The following is a 22,650-nucleotide window of genomic DNA, read 5'->3' on the forward strand; positions in this document are numbered from 1 at the left end:
ATTCTATGCACGTGAAACTATAAGATGCCTGTGTAGGTATAAGTATAGTTTAGAGTTGGTATCCATCCAGAGAAAAAGAGCATGAAAGGAACATCAGTTCGCCTTCAACCTATACATTTGTAACTAATTTAAAGCTGTTTCAAGGAAAATTACTTTAAGTAAAAAACATCCTCCCTATTTTGCAGAAGAAACTCAAATTGTTTATCTCCAATATCCCTTCATAACATGCAAGCTGTGGGAATGGAATAGCCATTTTTTCTGCTTCAATGGTCTTAAGCACATGCTTGCTGACATGTAATGAGATTTTCTTTCAATCTTGACATTGCCAGGAGATGTTGCTTGAAATTTCTTGGAGAGGGGTGGATGAACAGAGGTGAATAGCTGGATAAAGGGCAGGAAGGAAACACAGTATTCAGCTAACTAAACTGTTTCTGTAGGTTCGCTGGAAACATGGAGAGACCGCAGACGGACAACCTCCTCAAGTCGTACGTCACCGGCACATACTTAATCAGGGAGAGGCTGGATGATGCAGAGCGGTATGCTGTCAGCATAAAGTAAGCTACCCCATGTGTTATATTTATTAATGAGATTGGTGGCATTGTGTTTGAGTTGTACTGTCAGATATTGAAACTTGATGTGGGTCATAGGGTAAGTCGAAAGATCTCCACCAACTTGGAAATATTATTTCAGAGAAACGTGTTTGGCATAATAAAGGCTCAGAATAAACAATCACCCCAGGAACAAACATAGAAAGGGTGCAGACAAGAAATTGTCTAAATTTAGAAATACCACTTCCAGAGAATGGAAACTGTTTACAAGGACATATATTTGGGCCAAACCAGCACTTAACCCCTTGGGCGCGGCCACGATTCTGCTCCTGTGCGGCACATTCCGATCGCGGGTGCGGTCATGACGGCCGGGAGCCGTCATCAGCACACAAGCACTGTGTGCCATGACAGCTCCTGGCCGTCATCAACATGGAAGAGGTTAAGACACAGGAGTCCTGCAGAGGTGGCCAGGGCCTCATCTGAGGGTGCATGTCCGGGATTTTCGGTCGTGAGGCTTTGGCAACTTACTTATCGTTTTTCATCATGGCAGTGGGTATTTATCCGCATATGGCATCTCTTTTCTCATGGTTGAGGGAATGATGGAACTGGCATCACCAACATGTCTATTGGGTTTGTGTTTCCTGCCCCACAATTGGGATACATTTCCAGAGCTCATATTAGTAATGTCCCTGATGTGCTTGGGTTCTGCCAACACACCAGTGACACTTTGTGTGTTTCCAAACAAGACTCCAATATATATAGCTGATATTGTCTAGGTGATGCTGAAAGCATGGCTTTGAGGAGAGCGCTTGCCTCCCATAGACCTCTAATCGAATAATAGCTTCAAGCCAGCAAGTGATGAAAAATATATTTTTGAAACTGATTCCTGATTTGTGTGTGGATTCAGCTACTACGCTACCTTGTCACACCATGTAGGCCAATACACTGTCAAAGGAGAAGCCAGCTGGTCCCTTATACTAACTCAAAGCACAACCATCTAAGCACTAGCGGCGGCTTGTGACATTTGAAAGTGGTAAGGAAGTAAAATCATTGTCGTACTCCGCTGCGGCAAGCAAGTGAGCCTGAACCACCTATGGGGGCTTGGAGGGGCTTCTCCCCTGAGAAAATTTCGAAAAAAGAGTGAGCAAATGGTGCATTTTCAAGCAAATTTGAGAGCGCAATTCCACTGTTCGGACTCCTGCCTCATATTGTCCACACGTCCAACTCGGAAGCTGTATGTAACAACACAGCACACTAAAAATAGAATAACATTTAGTTAATTTAATATTTTGCTGCAAAAATTAATTTGGGACATGCCCTCCTTAGAAACACAAAATAGTTCTGGATGATAAAAAGGCTGACATTATGCTTTGATCTTTTTTTAGCGACATACTTACTACTTCACTCCAGAGAGAGTAACTTCCCTAGTTCCACCACTAACACACAATTCATTAATAAAAAACCAAGACAGCTTTCAGATTACCATCACAAAAGGTATACTATGGGGAATATTCGTTATTCAAGCTGTAAATGGTGTTTTTAGGCCAAACCACCAGTCGCGGCTTGCAATATTCGCAGGGCAGGGGGGGTCGCCCGGGGGTAGGGGCCAGTGGAGTTTAAAAATAAAATGGAAACTTACCTGACCGGGTCCGCGCTGCTCTTGCTCCTGGGCTGGGCTCCAGCATTGGCACTCTGACTTCAACTTGTCAACAGGAACATCCGCGTCACTGGCAACCCCTCTCAGCCAATGCTGACGCTGCTCCAGAAGCACCAGGATTGGCTTAGCAGGGATACTTGCCGCCCTGCCGCCCATTAGGATACCAAGGGCTGCGTCGTTGATCAACCCTAGCTCTCCTAATGCGCAGCTGCCAGCCAGAGCAAACACTAGTGCACATGAAAGAGCTGGTCGGAAAAATTCTCTGCCCTAAACCCAACATGCGCACTTGTGCTGCTGCCTGCTGTGCGCTCCGTGCCACCCCCTGGTCTGACAATGCATGTCAGTCAGCATGACGCCGAACCGCCCACCCCCTTCAGACTCTGAAGTGGGTGGGCGGTCCGGGGTCATGCTGACTGACATGCATTGTCAGTTCAGACAGAGCCGCCGAGGGAGCTGCTACCTTAAGTAGGATAGCCTTGGATACAGGTTCATGTTTTGTTTTTGGAAGTCCTGAGACTCCGCAAGGGGTCCTGGATTGTAGTCAGGCTAGGCCAGCAAGGAAACCTTTTGCAGAAGTCTAGGAGGGGTGCATGTCCGATTCTGTATCCTTTAGTTTTACTGGCACATCTGCAGAGCATGGTTGGGCTCCCCCCAGTTTTATGAGGAGGCCACAAATGTCCTCCTCATTGAAATGAATTTGCCTTCCCAATAACTTTTGAGATTTTGAGACTGGTCCGTTTCTAAATACCATTAGGGCACCAATCGGAAATTCCTCTAGGGTTCCATTACATGAAGAATGTATTCATGTCTTTGTCCAAAAGGTTAGGTGTCTTCATTCAGAACTTGCATTTTCAAATACAACTGAAAGAAAAATACAAAACCCGTTCAAGTGTAAATCCTTTTGGTAATTAAAATTATGCTTTCAGAATTCAACTTTGCATCACCACTTATCCTCACTCGTCACTTCCGATTGCACCGACTTTTTCTTTACAGTCCAAGAGAACATAGGCAGTTGAATACCATGATAAAGGGGCTTAGGAAAGAATAATGAGCAGTGAAGCTGTGTCTTTAAACTGGTCTGATAACATACACTTAAGAGAAGATACTCCAGCCGATAAGATAACATTGCCGCGGTCTGCCCTTTTCGGTCTGAAAGGATGCATTGAAAAACAACGTAAGTGTGCACACTCATTTAGGAAGGAGAATCTTAGCTACTTCAGGTACATATTGAGAAAAAAAAATCCTGGATCCCCTTGCACAATCTTTGTCTAATATGTTATGGGTCCAGGCAACCACTCTATGCCACGCAACAACAAACCTTTCGCACAGCTACAATATTATTAGTTTGCTCTCCACAGTGATGCTTACAATATACTTAACTATTCAATCCATGATACATTGTATATACTCTGGTTTATATCTTCCTATGAATGTCAAAACAATTTAGTATTCTGCAATTTGTCCCAGGATTTTTTCCTTTTGCCCTCCCCGATGCATAAGGTTGCAATCTTTCATATCAGAAATTCTTTTTTTGAGTTATCATCGATTCCTTTTGTAAAGTTCCTAGTGTAGCCTGAATCAGGCCGTAGTTCGCTGAGTTTTGCTACGCGGAACTCCACAAAGTTACAAAAAAACTCTGCGAAGTTCCACGAGTGGCGGAGTGCAGTGTGAACTGCAGTTTGTGCTAGTATTCCTCCTGCTCGGGTAGAAATTCTACCCGAGCAGCAGCTGGCGCTCGAAAACTTACCATTCGCAATCGCGAGCGGATAAAAAACTCCGCAATCGTGAAGCAGAGTTTTCCGCACTTCGCCAGCTCCGCGGAGTGCAGAAAACTCCACAAACTCCACGAACGGAGCGAAGTTCACCGCCCAGGCCTAATGATAATATTACCCAGCTCAGTAGTACTCATTGCTTTGATCCTAAAACGATGAAATGGGGATTCAAAGCTCCAAATCTTTTGCACATATTAAATCCCCTGAGCTATCTTAACCTAATCGGGGTAGCAGTTTTAATTGGATTATCATCTTAGACTGAAAACTGCCATGTGTTTGATCCATCTTTTTGTGTATTGGCTGGTCACTCGTTGTAGCTTTGCCACTCACTTGGAAAACCTTTTAAAAAAATATGCTACTTTGAATATTGTTATGAATGATTGATTTTGCCATTTTTCGTATTTGTCTAAGATCTCATTTAGGAACTCCTTGATATTGTCCTTCCTAAAGGACCCAACTAAAACCACATTGTTTTATTTAATGTATTTCATTTTGTTTCAATTGGGGGTTGTATATAATGCTCAGAATTTGCACCCCGTCCTACTGAGGGCTTAACATGGCTTGAGGAGAAAACAAAGGTCAGTTTTGCAGATAAAATCAGACCAGATGCCTTAAAGCAGATACGTTCCAGTTATTACTGTGACATTATGTTGTGACATTTTGTGTCGAGGAATAGGTGAGCTGTCAGTTTTCGATGCTCCTGTAGGCAGGTTCCATGTTCAGGTGCTTGGGAAGTAAGTTTGAGAATAGAGCGACAGCCACTAGGAGTATCGGCTTGATCCATTATTGACCGCAAGCAGCAAATTGTACTCGCTGATCCCGTAGAATAAAAAGAATTCCCATGTAATCTAATTGATTTTTATTGTTATGGTGGATTCAACATCATGAACCTGTGCAACACTCATCTAACTGCTTTCCTTGCTTGCTTTGCAGATTTAATGACGAAGTGAAGCACATAAAGGTTGTCGAGAAGGACAACTGGATCTACATCACAGAGGCAAAAAAGTTTGAAAGTTTGTTGGTAAGTTTCGAAAAAGAATTTTTTTTCTGCTTAGTTTGTGTGCTTTATCTTGCACCTATGCACAGAATGTGGGCTGGGTAGAGTGTGTTTAAATTGCTCAGTACTTTTCTGAATTGACTTGCAACAGATCTGAAGATATGGCAAGATATGAGTTTAGGGCTGAAACCTGGGAGTCTGATGGATTATTGGCTCGACATAAAATATGGGGTGCTCTTCACTCCTTATTTGTCAAATAGTGATGGACGCCAATGGGTGCAATATACTCTGCTTACCTCTGTCTGTCATACCAAGAACACCATCTTTGCATGCAGCACAACAACTTGATAAAAGCAGTAGTGGTAAAAATTGAATACATTTTAAACATTAGTGCTTTGGTGGTTTAAGTCTGTGTGGTCTTCAATAACAAATGAAGAATTTTAGACTATTTCTACCCTTGCCTCTTTTTTAGGTTGAGCCCCGAGCCAGCGCACAAGTGCTGCTCTGGGGTTTATCTGTGGTAGTTCACTACGTGAGGGAAGCCCCGCCCACTTCCCCATTGGCTTGTGTCTGGATCCTTCCTAAATGCTGCGTTCTGATGGGTTTATAGGCTTGTTAGTCCTTCCTTATGACGGCCATGTCGTCACTTATATCCTTCCATGTCTACTGGCCCCTTTACTTCGAGTGTTGCACGGTATGTATTATTTAGATTGTGAGCACTATTTTTTTAATGAGGTTCTCTTACTGCCCATGCCTTCTCCCCCTCCTGCAGTCCGTGCCTTCTTGTCCCCCCAAACGCACTCCCAATATTCGTGCCTTCTCGCCCACCGCCCGCCTTCCCGTTTGCAATGCAATATGTCTTGCGTAAATGCGAGTCCTATTGCATTGCAAATGCTTATTTTTGTTTCCTTTTGGAGCCACAATCCGAGGTCCATTACTTTAATGCCTACATCTTATAGGGATGTTGTGCCTTATTTGGAATTAGATTTTGTGTGATTTTCGCCAAGGTGGTTTGTGTGTTGTTTTTGAAGTACTGTTTCGGTCTGTGATAGATACAAACTCCAGACTTCAGTGGAACTTTGCTTTGGCAGTGGACATATTCGCACCTCGCGGCAGTAGGGGTGAAGTCTGTGTTTGCACTGTGTAATATCGTTCCTATTATTGACCATACTTATGGGGAGGCATTTGTGTGGTTGTTAGTTTTTCCACTGCTGCCTCTTTTTTTAATAAAAGATGCAAACTATGAAGGGGAAAGCATGCCTTCATATAATTTTTATTTTTATAGAAATTCTATGTTAAATGGTGCAGTTACCATATGGAGTATGTATTCAAATAATACCTAGAAGGAAAAGGTAGATTTCAACACGTTTGAAAGTAGGAAATTGATGAGCACTTATAGCAAGCACCAAATAAATGCAAACCTTTTCCCTCTTCTATCCCTCCACTATCCTTCTCAATCCAAATAACAGACTAACAAACCCACCGCTCAAATTAATTTCATATTTCACTATACTAATTCATCACTAATCCTTTATGGGTTCCGGAGTAACGTGCTACTTGCCGAAAAAGTGTTTTGATGCCTTGTCAGGGGTAGTAAGTGCAGTATAAATGCAATTACAATACTCTGTCTAGATAGGTGCTATTGCTTTGAAATCAAATATGCATGTAGAATGCAAAAGCAAGAACAGAGCAGGGTATGTAGTTTATCAGTGAGGCAAAGGTCAAATCTTATGGAACCAAGGAAAGTTTCACCATTGAATTAAGATTTTTGATTAAATGAAACCTCCCACAGCACAAACTGGAGAGGATTGAAGTCAACCACATAGCAGTGTTGTCAGCCCAAACCAATCTTGGGAAGACCATTCATTTAGAGGAGTATGCAAAAGGACTTCCCATTTTTTTTACTTTGCCCGTATCCCCATTCCATTGTAATTTTGCACATATCACCACCTCAGTGTGGACCCAGCCATATGCAAAAATTCTTGATCCTGCTCCAACAGGAAGTGCCAGGCCTGGTCCTTCCTGAAACAGAACTCGATCAACTCAAGATTTTGTTCTTATTGGGTGTAGTTTGGTTCCAGTGGCACGGTGAGCTTGGGATCCACGCTTGGGCATATCTGTCCCTCTCATCAAGCCTTCCCTTTGCATGTTTTTCTTAGATCCTATGGAAAATGATATTGGAAGTTGGCCCTGTTATTAGTTAGTGTTCTTGTTAAATTTACATGAGAATTTGTGTTTTTAGTTCTGATGCAGTGCTTAACCAGGCACTATTGGTGGTACTGCGAATGTTTCCATGACATTCCTAGAAGGCCAGGTGAAAAGCAATGAAAGTTATCAAAGGTGTAGTCTTGTCGTGAGACTTCTCATAAACTGATAAAACAGAAATCTAAGTTAATGTTCATTTAGGTACATAGTCCTCCTAATTCTTGTAAAAGTACGCCATGCACTCTAAATATGTATGCATTTATAAAATATTAAATATGATGATGAATGTACATAAGCAGTTTTTGTGGAGGGGTTCTCCGATCTCTGCAGAGAGCCTTTAAAGGGAGTTACGTTAGAGGTGCAGGTTTGTGGACGTAATGTATGGGACAAGCAGAGTGTTGGCTTACAGTGCCCAGAGATGTGGCGGTATTGTATGTGGGTGACCAGTATTGGGTGGGGACATTGGCTTGTGGCTGATTGAGGTATGTCATGAGGCTAACAGAGGTGTGAGGGGTTCTCAGCAGAGGTGTGAGGTGGGTCCGAGAAAGGTGTGGCCTGGGCCCTGTTGGATGTAGATGGTGGCTTACTGAAGTAAAGACTGCAGCTCATGAAGCTACAGATCAGACCCTCTGTGCACTGATTCTAGCACAAAGGCATGCTGCATTGTGTCTTTAGATTCTCCCACCTTAGGGTGTCAGCAGATTGCTGCGTTCTGTGGAGCCAGCAAGGTTAGCTTCTCAATAGCATTGTGTGATGTAATTAACCTGGCACGGCAGTAGATTAATTTTGTTGAGGGATAGTAACTTAAATATTAAACCTAAGAAAAGATCATCATGTCGTCAGATGTCCATCCTGGAGGTTCCAGAGACCTCTAGCTCCACTGATAATATGTCTGATTTATATTTTCAGGAACTGGTTGAATATTATCAGGTTCATTCGTTAAAGGAAAGTTTCAAACAGCTGGACACGACGTTAAAGTATCCATACAAGTCGCGGGAACGCCCTCCCGCGCGGTCCTCGCCACGGTCGCCAGGTAAGAGCAGCACATTTAGATGATACGGGCAGTATGTGTCGTGGGATATTGGTGGATATTAATTTCATGTGCTTTCTTTCTTACTCTGATTGCATAAACCCCGTACAGGCCTCACGTCTCCTGGTACAGGAGAACTATTCTTTCCTCTGCTGTAATTCATGTGTTACAAATACTCTCCCTCCAGACCTTCCTCTGCTGAGATAGTTACAATTTGTAGCCTGTAACCCGTGCCAGTGTTTATTGACTGTCCACCTGGAATACAATGGTGTGTTAACGTCACATATGTATTTTGCTCCTTAAGGCGATGTCAGGAACAGACTGCAGGTTCAGCAGTGCTCTACCGCCTGTTGTCTGGTTTTGATGGTTGTTTGCTTGGCACTTCTCTTTGGGGATAGCATGATTCTTTCAATGTTCATTGTTTTTTTAGGGTTTGATATGATTGTGTGATGCTTGATTCTGTGCTGTGCGTGCCTCTCCTCTGTTTTTGATTTTGTTCTGCTTGATTACTTGCCTTTCTCTATTTTCATTAATTTCTTTCTGTTCTTCCTCTACCTTTTATGTTTTCTTTAACCTCTTTGCAGCCTCCTGCGCTTCCTACAACTTTTCTTTTCTTAGTCCTCAGGGCCTCAACTTTACTTCTCAGAATTCGTCCTCTCCTTTCTGGTCAGGTACTATCTCTTTCTTGTGCACTGTGTTTTCATTGGGGGTGTACTACCACCTAGCGGCCATATTGTAAATTGCAGTTCTGTAATCTATGTCCTCTCTGACTGTTCAGCAGCTTACTTTTCACAAGCATTTGGAAAAGAAAGATTTTGCATCTTGCTCAGTTTGTTGTGCAGACCATTATAGTCCTCACAGTGTTAGTCAAAACACACTTTTCCTGAAAAACAGAACAGGCTTATTATTTAGGAACATAGCCTCTTTCATTTTCCTTCCATCTGCAAATCTTCCCGATCCATTGGTAATATCGACACAAAAGAAATCCTACACAGACACACTAAGATACATTCGTGACTATGCTTGTGCTGGCGTGTTTATGCAAATATGGCCCCCACTTATGCTGAACATAGAGTTTTCCCTCTTGAGTAGGCATTGATGTTGTAATACTCGTTAAGTTGACACATATCAGGCAAATTAACCATACCAACTGACATGCTTTCTACTAGAGTCTCCGACCTGTTTTGGCCATATTTTGGAGAAAGCGCGAAGGTTTATGCAGTGTCTTTATAAATAATAACAGAAATCGATGATGTCTAATATATGTATTTAAGTGCATCTAAGTTTAGGGAAGAGCAGCTGCTGCAATAGTGTGAAATGTATATTCCCCCCAGACCACTTTAGCAATAGCAGCCGAATGCTGCTGACGTGGTTGCACCTGTTAAAGCTCGCGCCTCGTTTTCACAACAATGCAATTGCCCATATTGAGGTGGATTGAGAACCGTGCAATTATGATATAAAGTCATGTGGAAAAGGAAAGACATTTAAGGGCCCATTGAAAAAGTCGCATGTCGGGTGCTAATGGTGAACACAAGGATTCCATCACTTTTCGCCGTGGAACAGTGTCCTGTGCCAGCCACTTGCCGGTGTCTGATAAGGATTTGACTTAACCCCTCCCTTACCTTTGTATTCTGCCCCCATACCTCACAACTCTTTTGTGTTGTACGGGAAAGAGTGGCCTAGAAAGTAAAATAAGTCCCTAACTAAAAATTTGGATCATGTGTTGCTTTGTAGTCTCAGTGGGGTTAAACCAAATAAATACATTCACAGAAATGCAGTAATTATAAAATACTTCTCTGCCATATAGTGATTACAGAAAGATCACAGTGACATGTAAATGTAGTAGAGACATAAATGCAGACAACAAGGTTTTTCTTAAAAATGTACAAATCAATTTTTATTCATCATTATATTTAAAAATAAACATTTAAAAAACATATTAAAAAAACAATCCATTATTGTAATACACTTGATGATCATGAAAACAAGAAAACTACACAAAAGTCGACGCAGCGTTTCGGTGAGATTAGGATCAACCACCTTCTTCAGGACAGAGTTTTCTATTAAAATGTGTCAATGAATCCCCTGTATGATTCAGACAGGAAACATTTTTCTGGTTGATTTTGATGTGTAAAAAGATGAGTGATGGGGTTCCAGAGATTTGCGGCAGAACCCACCCAGCGCTGGTTCTACTGCATGACGGGATTAACATCTACCAAGGCTGCCTAGTCTTGAATCGATCTCATGCCCCTTTGTTCTTCACCCTGCACTTTCTGACCCTCTCTCACAGCCCCTTTTCCATCCAGGATTTCTCCCTTAGTCATTGTTTTCCTTTCTCTCCCTCATAATTTCCCCTTTCTTTCTCTTGCTCTGAAAGTGCGATCTCCAAAATGAAGTCCCTATCCTCAAAAACGAGTGGCTGTGCCCATCATCTGTCACCACTGGCACCAATGAACCCTGGATGGCATCCACCAATGGCCACAGGGGGCTGTGCTTTGATCTTCATATGAAACCTGGATCAGCTTTTGGGGCCTACCTCCATGTTGATACCCACCTCCTTTCTCGCACACGCTTTCACAACGTTTTTTGAAATGCCGTGGGGCCCCCTTACTCTTGCATCACTGCTCCAGATTTGCTTTCTGTTCCCCCCAAATATCCCATGGTGTGTAATCCTACCATCCAGTGCAGGCCGGGCAGCGTCTGTCGAGCTCAACTCTACAGCTGAAGTCCACACATCAAAGACCGCTCTTGCAGGATCAAATTGTTAGGAAGATGGCTCTTATTTCTGAGGGGGCAACTGTCTTCTGATTCTGTAAGATGGCATGAAGACCCCCTTTATCCAAGCGGCCCGGCTAGAGTATCTGCTCCTATCCTTCCCAACATTCACCTTTTTAAACTCTCCATTTTGAACTAACTTAAAGGGCACACACATGGTACAATGACCCACCTTCGCAATCACCCAGATCCCTCCTTCTGATGTCAGGAGTGAAGTGGACAAGAGGATACAGCTGCTTTGAATGTCTTACACACAGGCGAGAAAACAGACCTCCACTTGTTAGTCTGCCAGAGCAACACCAAATCTCTAGAAGCCAGGCTATAGATGAGCTGTGCCCTGAAACCTTGTATTTAGATGAACTTTGGCCAGAAAATTCTGTTTTTCTTCATTGCTACACATTTAACACTGCTGTCAATATTGTGGGCAAAGACCAATAAAACATCACTTTTTTAAAGACAAACCTTGTTTTAAACAAAATCATCAACAAAGTCTGAGTTATACTTTTCAATTTCAACTTTAAAAAAAATATGCTGTGCTCTACCAACACTTTAAATACAATGTCTATATAACATTCCCCACTCTTACGCCAGTCTGTCTATTAGACAAGGAAGTTGTTTGTATTTATGTTGTTATAACCTCACCGTGCTGGTGATTTGCCAAGTTGTATGATAATCATCACATATTAAGCATTCATGACACTTTATTTGAAGCCTAGATGTACACAAGACATCCTAGCAGGAGATTTTGTGTGTAATGCATCACATTATATACCCGTTTAAGAATCTGTAGAAGCAATGTAGACAAAACAAACAAAATCCATACAATTCCACGGTAAGATATTTAATTCATTGGTTCCCATATGGGATGGTGCTTTACTACACGTAGAGCGGCACGCAGAGTGATGACAACAATATCCGCGGGTCCATATAGATTACATATGACTCTAAAATGTAGGCTTGTGTCACTTTGGCCAGCAAACAGTCCCACTTATTTCTTAGTAATACCAACGATTATAAAAACGAAATGTCTTTTAAGTGTCCCATGTACAGCAAAATGGCTCGTACAATGTTGCTTCTTGTGCAGTTGATTTCCAGGGAATGTCTGATGCATAGAGTTACCCTACCCAATCACAGTAACAAACACACTTTGTGTCCAGTACATTACACGGCCATATAAATAACTGGAGGACAGATCGTAACATGGCCTAACTCATCCTAGTATGTCACAGGCCTGAGCATTTGTTCCAGGCACCTGCGCTGAAGTGAAGGCGTCTGATCTGTCCATTCTCCAACACGGCTTGACCATGAGCCCTCTTGCTGTGACCATGGCTTCCTGAGGAGTGGGATCATTTCTTTCAAGCTCATAGACCACCAGTTTTAAGATTTGAAATTCTGCATTCATAGATTTACTCCCAAATTAGGGTGCAGGTTTACAAAATTGTAGGATTGACAGCCACCAGTTTCTGAGAGTAATCCTTGAAAACCTTTGTGAACTCCCATGTATGTCCATTCGAAGGATTAGTTCTGTTTTTCCTCTATGGAGGAAATGTTTTACCCCTGTGGAAACTTCCCTTAGGTCCCACAAAATTTGGTATTGCTTCTTTCTCATTCATGCCTGTGAAAATGGATTTAAGAATGTTCTTTAAAAGACTATCGCTCTCTTCCTTCCCAGTAAAGGAGCAGGCCGAGAAAAATATTTGTAATATATTGAAAATTGTATTGTGGGGATCTAAGCCCTTTTCTGGATGGCCCCACCTGCTAGGGAACTCGCCCCTCGCCCCCCACCCCTAAGAGAAGATATTACACTGCAGGGTGATATTAGCTATTAAATCTCTGTATAAATGTAAGACCACATTTTGCGAGCAACAAAAGTCGCTTTTATGAACCGGGTGCAATATTTAGTGGCAAGAATCTAATTTAGATGATATGATTAAATGATTTAGGAGATTTGTGTTTCGATTGATATACACCATAGACATTTAATAAAATTAAGCTAAGCTATTTTTAGTAAGTCAACATTAGCACAATCTGATTTTCTAAACCACTTATTATTAGATCCCTTGCTAACTAATAGACTAACAACACATATCTTTGAATTTTAAGTTTCTCATTAAGTAATTCTTATGTCAAAAGTTTGTGTGGACATAAAATAGCTGGATTTAATGAATAATTATTTGCAGCATCAACTATGTATCTGCTATTGTAGACCGAGCACAACGTGCTTGTGCCTGGCTGCATTTCACGGCTCCTCTCACTTCCATTGGCTGCTTGTTCTTTGGAGTACAGTAATTAAATAATTTATGCTGCAAAGGTTTTAAACAAATGATCCTCCCAAAGCTGTTATCCCCGCCTTGTAATGTAATGTAATGTGTCTTGTAAAGCGCACTGCTGCCCTGAGGTGTCGTGGCGCTGTAGACCGCTGGGGAACCCGTCCTGGCTATCCCTGTGAGATGGTCCCTACTGGGTATCTCCAAGGTGAAACCAGGCATCCCCGGCGTTTGTGGGGGGCCGTTGTGGAGATGAGGCAAGCTAATGCCCAGAGTGTGATCCCTGGTTAGAGTAGGCACCGAGGCGAGAATTATCGAGTCCGCTGACCCTGGTCCTCGACCCTGCCGCGTCGGGAATTGAACCCTGGTCCCGGGCCGTTCTCTGCTTCCGGGTCTGCCGCCTCTAACCAGTGAGCCACACCACTCCACTGTGTGACCTCGAAATGTTTCTAGTATTGAGCAAAGCACCTATGACTATAAAACTACTTTGAGCCTGGTCTTGAGTTCCACTAGTCCTGTTCTTAACACCGTTCAGTAACTACATCAAGCCTTGGGGCTCCGAAACAATTTAACATCCTTTTAGATTTTGAATTTTTTTAAATCTCTTTGGGGACATCAAAGAACAAAGGGCATTTTGTCAGCTGGTATTTCATGGGGTCAGTGAGTTCTGTTGCTGCAAGCAGAAATTGAAAGGTAGGGGCAAGGCTTCTCTTTTGTTATCATGAACTCCTTAACCGCGGCACAAATTCTGCTGTGGTGCGGGGGTTCTAATGATTGGGCGGGGCCGCGTCGGCCAACGGACATGCGCAGCACTAGCGAGGTAGTGCTCTCGATGGCCCAGGCGAAATGACGGCAGTGCTTACAATTCCACAGTGATATTTTATACCTGTGCTGGCTACTACTCTAGTCTAGACGTGTGTTGGTGGCTAAGCAATTGTCTATGAACTGGGACCAGTAAAGCTGTTTTCTCATATAATTTCTGCAAATGAATAACATGATCCTGGGAAATCGAAGTCGGCTATCCAGCCCTTTCTGCCAAACTTTAGAACACTTAGACAGTGGGCAAACCATGTAGTATAAAGAGTTATATAAAGAAAGGCATTTAGAGTTTTTGCATCAAAGCAACTATAAATTAACCATAACCATAAACCTGGAAAAACACTAAAACAGGAGAAGAGGTATTAAAGTATGTCTGTAAAGAACCCACTGTCAGTAACTCATTCAAGACGTTAAACATAGATTAACATAACAATTGTATTTCTAAAGCACATGTTCACCCATGGGTCTCTTGCTACAATCCAGTTTGGATCCTTGTTTGGTTTAGGGAACATGTTTTGGAGACCAAACCAATCAATGTAATCAAGAAATAGAGGGGACAAGTGAGGACATTCGAATGAACAGTTCATACCTTGGTCGTGCTCCGCATTCCATCAGCTCCAGCATGCCCAGTAACATCAAGTGATGTGGTGTGTTCCTCTTGCATCTGTTGTTCATCATCGTAAAGTCCCATCTCCATCTCTTCATGTTTATGCCGGGCAACGTGTTTAGCAGAGTTCAACCTGGGTGTTATAATGCAAGGCACTTTGACACACAACCTTAGTTTCTCTGTGCATGGTTGCATTTCTGTTGCAACTAGTGGTGACAGCCTTTCAATGACCATACACCCACACCAAAACATGAAATATATGACGAGAGATCCGCATTGAAACTCCTCCGGCTCACTCCTTTGCTCCAGGCTGATTCAATGCACCTTTCTCCGCTCATGATGGTTGGTCAAGGGATGGCGTGACAGCTGCTTTGCACAGATGTTCTTATTTACAGGATAGCAGTGTTGACTAATCTGCTGCACCAGTGATTTGTCTGTACCTGACTTCTGGGTCTTAGCCCTAGGCGAGGGCTTACGAACTGGTAACAGACAATAAAGCACATTTCACCAGCTCTATTTTCAATGAGTAGTCTTTTGTGAAAGTTTAGATAATGACACATCTGTACTTCTGACTACCCAGAGCCACACACCACCATTTCCTAAATAACAATGTGTACAAGATGGTAATCTCACATGACTAAATCTGTTTGAGATCAATGAAATTACATTTAAAGGCAGAATGGATTGTGGCATTAAGGTTGATCTCTGCATTGCCAGGCACCACCTTTAAGCATTGTTTGTGACCATGTACATTGTTTTTGCACCAGTGTGATTGCTGGTCTTTTTCTCTCCTCCCATTAGTCTTCACACCACGATCTGTAGGAACTGCAGTGGCAAGATACAACTTTGCTGCCCGTGACATGCGAGAACTCTCCCTGCGGGAGGGTGACGTGGTGAAGATTTACAGCAGGATCGGTGGTGACCAGGGGTGGTGGAAAGGGGAGACAAATGGACGGGTGAGTAACGTGGGGAGTTGCAGGTTACAGCTTCACTTTTAGGCACAGAGCATTCAAAGTAATATTCTAAGTTGTTTAACTCTGTGGCTGGCCAATGTCTGATCCATTGCCTAAGGTCACAGGGATAACATATCAAATGCTACTAGTTTATACACAAGTTTACTAGTGGATGCATATTGAATTATGGTACCTAGTGTCATGTGTGTCCAGTTTGTGGAGAATGAAAAATGTGTATTTTTGAAAATTCCCTGCATATTTAGAATTGCATTGATATTGAAATATGATGAGGAGATGCTGCATCCAAGGACTGTAGCACACTGGTGCTCAATAGTAAGAGATGGATCTAAGAGGCTTTTCAAGGAGAGTTAACCAAGTAGTAGAGTTTCAACAACTGTGATCTGGCCCTTAATGGAGCAGATATTTCCAGAATCAATCACCCTTGCCGGCTGCCCCCAATCATCAGTCGATTTCGTACTAATGTTATACCCGAGGTTAGCGGCATTTGAGTAGACACTAAAGGCAAACCTTGGTGGGTATTTTCAAGAAGATTTGAAAATGCCATTTTCTCCTACTTTAATTAGAAAGAGTAGTTAATACTTATCTCGTTTTCTAAAGGCATGGAATATTAGGCTAGTTAATCAAGCATCTGCTGAAGCATTTTCATTCCATTTGTTTTCTAATGGATGCTTTTAACTGATTTCTTTCCTTTAATATATTCCCTGGTGTCAAACTGGATCCAGAAATGTCCCCAGCATTGTTCCGCACATGCCAGTAGGTGGTGCCATATGGCTACCCGGTGACTTCATACTGCCCTGGAAGCTCTGGAGCGCCATACAAGCTCCACCACTGCACACCCACATCAGTTCTTTCTTTCCAAATCCTCAGATACTATTCCAGAGCTCCACTCCCAACTTTGCTATTTTTCCAATTAATACAAACTTTGTTGCAAAGACGGCGTGCCTAGGAGGTTGTGTCCCCCAAAACGGCAGGATTAAAGCCATGCAGCAATTGCAAGAAATAGATGTCAGTCACAGACCTGCACAACATTTGCCTATGGTGCTTGGCTCTGGCCATGACTCAAAGAGGTACAATAAGTGATGCACCCAAAGGCAGTCACGGGGTAGGAGTCAAAGCTTTATTTGAGAATAATAAGTGCCCATTTTTTGAAACAGCGGTCCTACATCAAGTCACTGGTATGTTCTCTATCATGGTCATGTGCAAAGGTTGGTCTTGTGTGATGTCCCACTCTAAATCTTCCGATAAGTGAAAGTAAAAAATTCACCATAAGTGCACAGAACCCAAGTGGGACTTGTCTCCATAACTCCAGTGAAAACCAGCCGAGAACTTGCAAGGGTCTGGTGTATTCTGACTCTGAGCCAGTCCTTCATTGGTTCTTGGTGCACCTTGAATTTCCTGGGCTATCGTCAACTCCACAGTAGATTGCGGTCTTCTTGGAGGCCCATGCTGCAAATTTTCCAGCTGCTACCAGCATCGTCTGGTGCGCCTTTGGGCCCCACAGACCTCTGTCCTCAAGGCCACTGGCTCCCCATCAAGAAGAGAGTCACTTTCAAGATAATCAACCGCGCCTACAAATTCCTTCACTACACCAGACCCCAATACCTGAACGAGAGAATCTCCTTCCACCCACCCAAGAGAAACCTCTGATCCGCCAACCTCGTACTCGCCAAAACCCCACGCATCCGCAGAGCCAGAACAGCCAAGAACATCGCGGCCAAGACCTGGAATGAGCCCCTGATCGACATCAGATGCGCCTCCTCCCTGAACACCTCCAGGAAGGCTAACAAAACCTGGCTCTTTAACTGAAAGGATCTGCGGTCCGCCCCTGCCCAGTACCTTGAGACCCTCACGGGTGAGTAGCATGCTTACAATTCCCTGATTGATTGATTGACTGACTTTGGCTAGTCAGGTCCATGCCAGTTTGTTTCATGCAGGTCCCTGCACTGGATCCAGCTCCAATGCGGAGTTCTGACCCCGAACTAGCATGAGCCGATCTCATGCTATGAAGTAAATACAGTGCCGCCAGTGGTTGTGCAGTCATGCCTTCAGCCTTGACCTGGCGCTCAACTCCAATACTAGGCGCCTTCGTCAGCTCTGACTGCGAAGTGGTCCAGGGCACGGCTAATGCCCCTTAAAATAGTGATAATGATGGGGAGGCACCCAATTTGCTCACCCCTCATTAATAATGATGGAATGGAATTTGACATGTAAAATGCCAGTGGGCTAGATGTGGGCAGTGACCGAGTCGGAGTTACCACCTGTTCCACCAAGAGAAGAAGGTAGTGGGAAGAGCAGCAGATGTGCTCGATCTGCAATTGCCCACTGTGGAAACCAAATCAGATTGATTGACTGAAATTCCTCAACCATCTTCTTCATCTGACCCACTGTTACCATTTAACAAGCCCTTTGCATATACTCTCATAAGCACTTTCTTTTGACAAGACACCCATTGCTTGCCTAAATGTCTTGTAAAGGCATTGACAGGAAAAGGCAATCAGAAGGGTTTTCCTTTGAACCCCTGGATAGGGAGTGGAAATTTATTTATTTATTTGCAAAGAAAATGTTTTCCTTAGCCAGCATGGCTTTACTGTCTTTGAATGCAGTGTGCCTTTTTCCATAGGCACATCCATGCCTTATGGGAAATGGCCAGTGAAATTGTGTCGCCATTCTGAAGGACCTCAGAAACATACTTGACCAAACAATCCAGGATGGACTAGATGCAGCACAGGTGTGGACAGCATAGGGTATGCTACTGGCACCAGCGAAGCACTTAGAAGGCACGCCAGGATATTTTCAGCTGGACTATCAGGGGGTTTCCAAGCATTCCTTATGGCCATGCCCTTCAATGGACCTAGTCGTATAAAGAGAAGGCTGACTGTGCTCAAATGATCCAAAGTCACCCCAGTGGCTTGGCTTGCTGGCACTGTCAACCTTTGCAGCCATATGCGGTTCCTTTATAGCGATGTGGGGGCGTTGACCCCCCTACTGCAAGGCCTAACACCAGAGACACACTCCTTTTTTTCTCCTAACGTCCTGCCATGTATACCCCATTAGGGGTGGGGCTAAAGCGGTTCAGATTGATTTTGAAAACCAGGAGCATTTATCTGAACTTTTGTTTTTGCTCTGGCCAGCCTAACATGGGCAGTTCAGGCTTCAGACATAATGCTACCAGGGAGTTTGAAAAGAAGAGAGACAGCCCCACCTATCTCAGATGGACCGCTGTGTTTTCATGACCTAGCCAATTCTGGCCTTGCTTTAATGCTGATTACTATTGTTACATTCAATCATAAGCATGTTTAACTTTTACTTGTGTGCCAACCACTTTCAAAAGTCACCAGTCGTCCATGGCATCAGCGAACGCATCACTTTCAGGACAGAGCACGTGCTTGTGCCCAAAGCCATGTGAAACAACAGGGACCACTATCCGTCAACTCTTCATCCACTTCTGCAACGGCCCCCACGCCACTTTTATTTCTCCTCCCAGGGACACCACCAGCTGGTAGGGGACTGTATACAATATTTTGTTACTGGCTGGAGATCCATCACATCAGACTGATGGGTCATAGAAAGTATCCAAGGGGCTATGTTCTGACTTTCAGTTCATCCCCTGCTCCTATTGCCTCCATAACCAAATAAGTATTTGGCGGACCATGCAGCTATCTTGATGCAAGAAGTCAATCTCCTCCTGGCCAAGGTGGCCATTGAGCAGGGGCCAAACTCAAAGTTCAGCAAGGGATGCTGTTTGTGCTACTCCCTATCCTGACTGGGACGAAGACTACTGGTCTGTATGAAATCTCCAGCCATTAAATACCTTTGTGAAGAAGGGCAAATTCAAGATGCTCAGTCTGGCCCTGATCCTATCTGCTGTAGATCCTGGAGACCGTGCAGGAGGTTTGTTTTTATATGCACATCCTGCAATACAACTGTTGTTACCTGCAATTCATGGTAGGGTTGGAACATTTGCAATTTGCCATGCTGTCTTTCGGTCTTACTTCAGCTACTGGGGTGTCAACAAAAGTGATGGTGATGGCGGTTGCTCATCTTCAAAGGTCGCGGATACATGTGTTTGTGTACCTTCCCTACTGGCTGCTCACTGTGGACTTGATTAGGAACAACTAGCACATAATGAGTGGCTTAACCACAAGAAAGAAATATATAACACTATTGTTTGTACATATCAAAATACAGATGTAATATATATTATAGATACATTCGATAAAATTGGTACATCATTATACACAAAAGATAAAAAAGCATTGTAGCATATGCAAAATTGTTGGATGGTTTCCTGTCTGTTGTCTATGCGTTTCAACACTCTTAAAGTGCCTTCCTCAGGACTGTACCATCATGCAATTATTCAGACAGAACCGAATACAATTCAGATGTTATAGCCGATTGATGCCAAGATACCGCAACGTTTGATATGATTATTGATGTAGACCAGATCTTACTGCATTTGTAAGACGGTTGTTTATATTTGCTGTTTTCAAGATGCACTGCTCACTATGTAGCCGATATGGTTATAGTACATGTGGTCATATGTCTAAATGATCTCTCGAAATGGACGACCTGCTGTAATATGCGCCAAAAATTAGTCCCAGTGTTTCTAAAAGAATGATTTAATCTGTTTTTGTATTGTTATGGAAAGGCACACCGGCTGGAACAACGTCTCAGTGGTGTAGGCTGTTTGGGCGCAGGGGTAGTGTAACGCTTGCACAACAGCTATATTTATTTATTTTCTCCTCAGCGGACCGGCTCCTGCGGCGTCCCGGCGTTTTTCCGTGTTCAGGCAAACACGGAAAACGCCGGGACGCCGCAGTAGCCGGTCCGCTGAGGAGAAAATAAATAAATATAGCTGTTGCGCAAGCGTTACACTACCCCTGCGCCCGAACATATGACCACATGTACTATAACCATATCGGCTACTTAGTGATCAGTGCATCTTGAAAACAGCAAATATAAGCAACCGTCTTACAAATGCAGTAAGATCTGGTCTACATCAATAATCATATCAAACTTTGCGGTATCTTGGCATCAATCGGCTATAACATCTGAATTGTATTCGGTTCTGTCTGAATAATTGCATGATGGTACAGTCCTGAGGAAGGCACTTTAAGAGTGTCGAAACGCGTAGACAACAGACAGGAAACCATCCAACAATTTTTAACTAAGAGATTACTTATATGATTGAAGTTATGCATATGCTACAATGCTTTTTTATCTTTTGTGTATAATGATGTACCAATTTTATCGAATGTATCTATAATATCTATTAAATCTGTATTTTGATATGTACAAACAATAGTGTTATATATTTCTTGCTTGTGGTTAAGCCACTCGTTATGTGCTAGTTTTTCCTAATCAAATTTGCCTGGGTAATCTACTCACACATGCTATTTGTCCTGACCCAGGAAATCGAACGGTATCAGGGGGTCATTGTTTGTCTCGCATATTGCTCACTGTGGACTTGCCACAGTCTACCATGGAGCACCTCCAGGCAAGATTCAGGATTGTTATCTCTTTAGTGTTTCCATCAACAAGCCTTTGTCCCACCTGAGCTCCACGCAAAGGATTGCCTTCATTGTGGCTGTCCAGCACACAGTAGCATTCAAGGAGGTTTCATCGCTACAGTTTGTCCGGGACTTACAGGATACCAATCTCACATTTTAGGGTCAGTCCTGGGTCTTGGTGATGATGGTTCTGATTTGCTTGTGATCCTGGTCTCATGCATTCTCAAGGTCTTGTTCGCCACATGGCACATACAAAACCCTCAATGGGCCCAGCACTGGGGTTGCATCTCCAATGCTGTCCAAATCTCACAGGAGATATATCCGGACATCAAGTGCAATCAAGACCTGCTGCAGCTCACTCTCTCTTGCCTGCTTAGACTTCACAGTTGTGACAGGCACATCCCCGCAGGGGAGGCAGATGCAGGGGGGCAATATGGGAGAAGTGGACATCAGAGGGGTCTGGTTTCTAGAAGAGGGCCAGGTACATATCACGCTTTTAGAGCTTAGGCTGATCTGTTTCATGCTGAAACCATTCCTACAGATCATCATGGGAAGGCTGGTGCAGGTCCTAATGAACAACATCACCACCATGTGGTACATCAACAAGTGGCTGGAGGATTGGGGTGGGTCCTGGATCATATGCAAGGAGATTCTTCATCTCTTGAGGTGTCCGGAACAGCAGAACACATTTCTGATAGGCAGCTACCTTGCAAGGTCCCTGAATTCCAGAGCAGATGGCAGCTAGTGGACAACGAGTTGTGCAAGACATCTTCAATCAATGGGGCATGCCCTTGCTAGATCTATGTTCTGCCATCAAGAAAGTGCAGTGTCACAGCTTCTGCATGCTCAAATTCCCTTCAAAAAGGCCATTGGAATATGTATTGAGCCTGCAAGGGGAAACTTGCCTTTTTTTGTGTGTAGGAAAGTCGGGACAGACTGGGCCTAAGTTATGTTAATAGTCCAGGACTGGACCAGGAGACTCTGTGGTAGCCAGAGCATTTACCCTCTGTTACAGCTCCCCTTCAGGAGGATCTCAGCAACAGGAGAGGCCCACTACCATAATCTCTGTAGCCTACGTCGCAATGCATGGAGATTGAGTGGCAACAATAATATTCTTTTGACTTATCGTCTGAAGTGATAGATGTTATTCTTGCAGCCAGACAGACACACATCCATCCCCGAAGTCCATCTATACTGAATGCTAGGAAAGGTTTGTGACCTAGTCTGATGTATTTCATCTAGACTCTCTTAAGGCCAAACTCTCTTAAGTTTTATTGTGTGTTTTGCCATTGGCCCAGATCTGTTTTGTAGTGGCCACAGTTGTTTGCATTTTCCCAAGGGCCTGATTCATATGTTCCTCAAAGCCATTCATCATGCCTCAGTGGGATCTAAATCTAGACTTGATGCTCGTTATGTGCAAGGTTTGTGCTTTTATGCGGCTCCGCTCTGTGACTTCCAGAGCAGCAAGAAGTCCCCTCTAAACCTTGTG

The 22,650-nt window shown here is 43.4% G+C and overlaps 1 protein-coding gene across 2 annotated transcripts in view; it reads left to right on the forward strand.

Annotated features, from left to right (window-relative positions):
* The window catches only part of VAV2 (vav guanine nucleotide exchange factor 2), a 789,576-nt gene that overhangs the window by 762,822 nt on the left and 4,104 nt on the right, over positions 1–22,650 (forward strand). The window contains exons 23-27 of one of the 2 annotated variants that reach the window (XM_086921069.1): positions 438–554; positions 4,911–4,998; positions 8,089–8,212; positions 8,794–8,880; positions 15,479–15,633. In XM_086921069.1, the coding sequence (XP_086777195.1) occupies positions 438–554; positions 4,911–4,998; positions 8,089–8,212; positions 8,794–8,880; positions 15,479–15,633 (571 nt within the window). The remainder of the gene's footprint in view (positions 1–437; positions 555–4,910; positions 4,999–8,088; positions 8,213–8,793; positions 8,881–15,478; positions 15,634–22,650) is intronic. The other variant, XM_086921070.1, reaches the window with a different exon arrangement.

Source organism: Lissotriton vulgaris, chromosome 5 (assembly GCF_964263255.1).
Source record: "Lissotriton vulgaris chromosome 5, aLisVul1.2, whole genome shotgun sequence".
Classification (NCBI taxonomy): Eukaryota; Metazoa; Chordata; class Amphibia; order Caudata; family Salamandridae; genus Lissotriton; species Lissotriton vulgaris.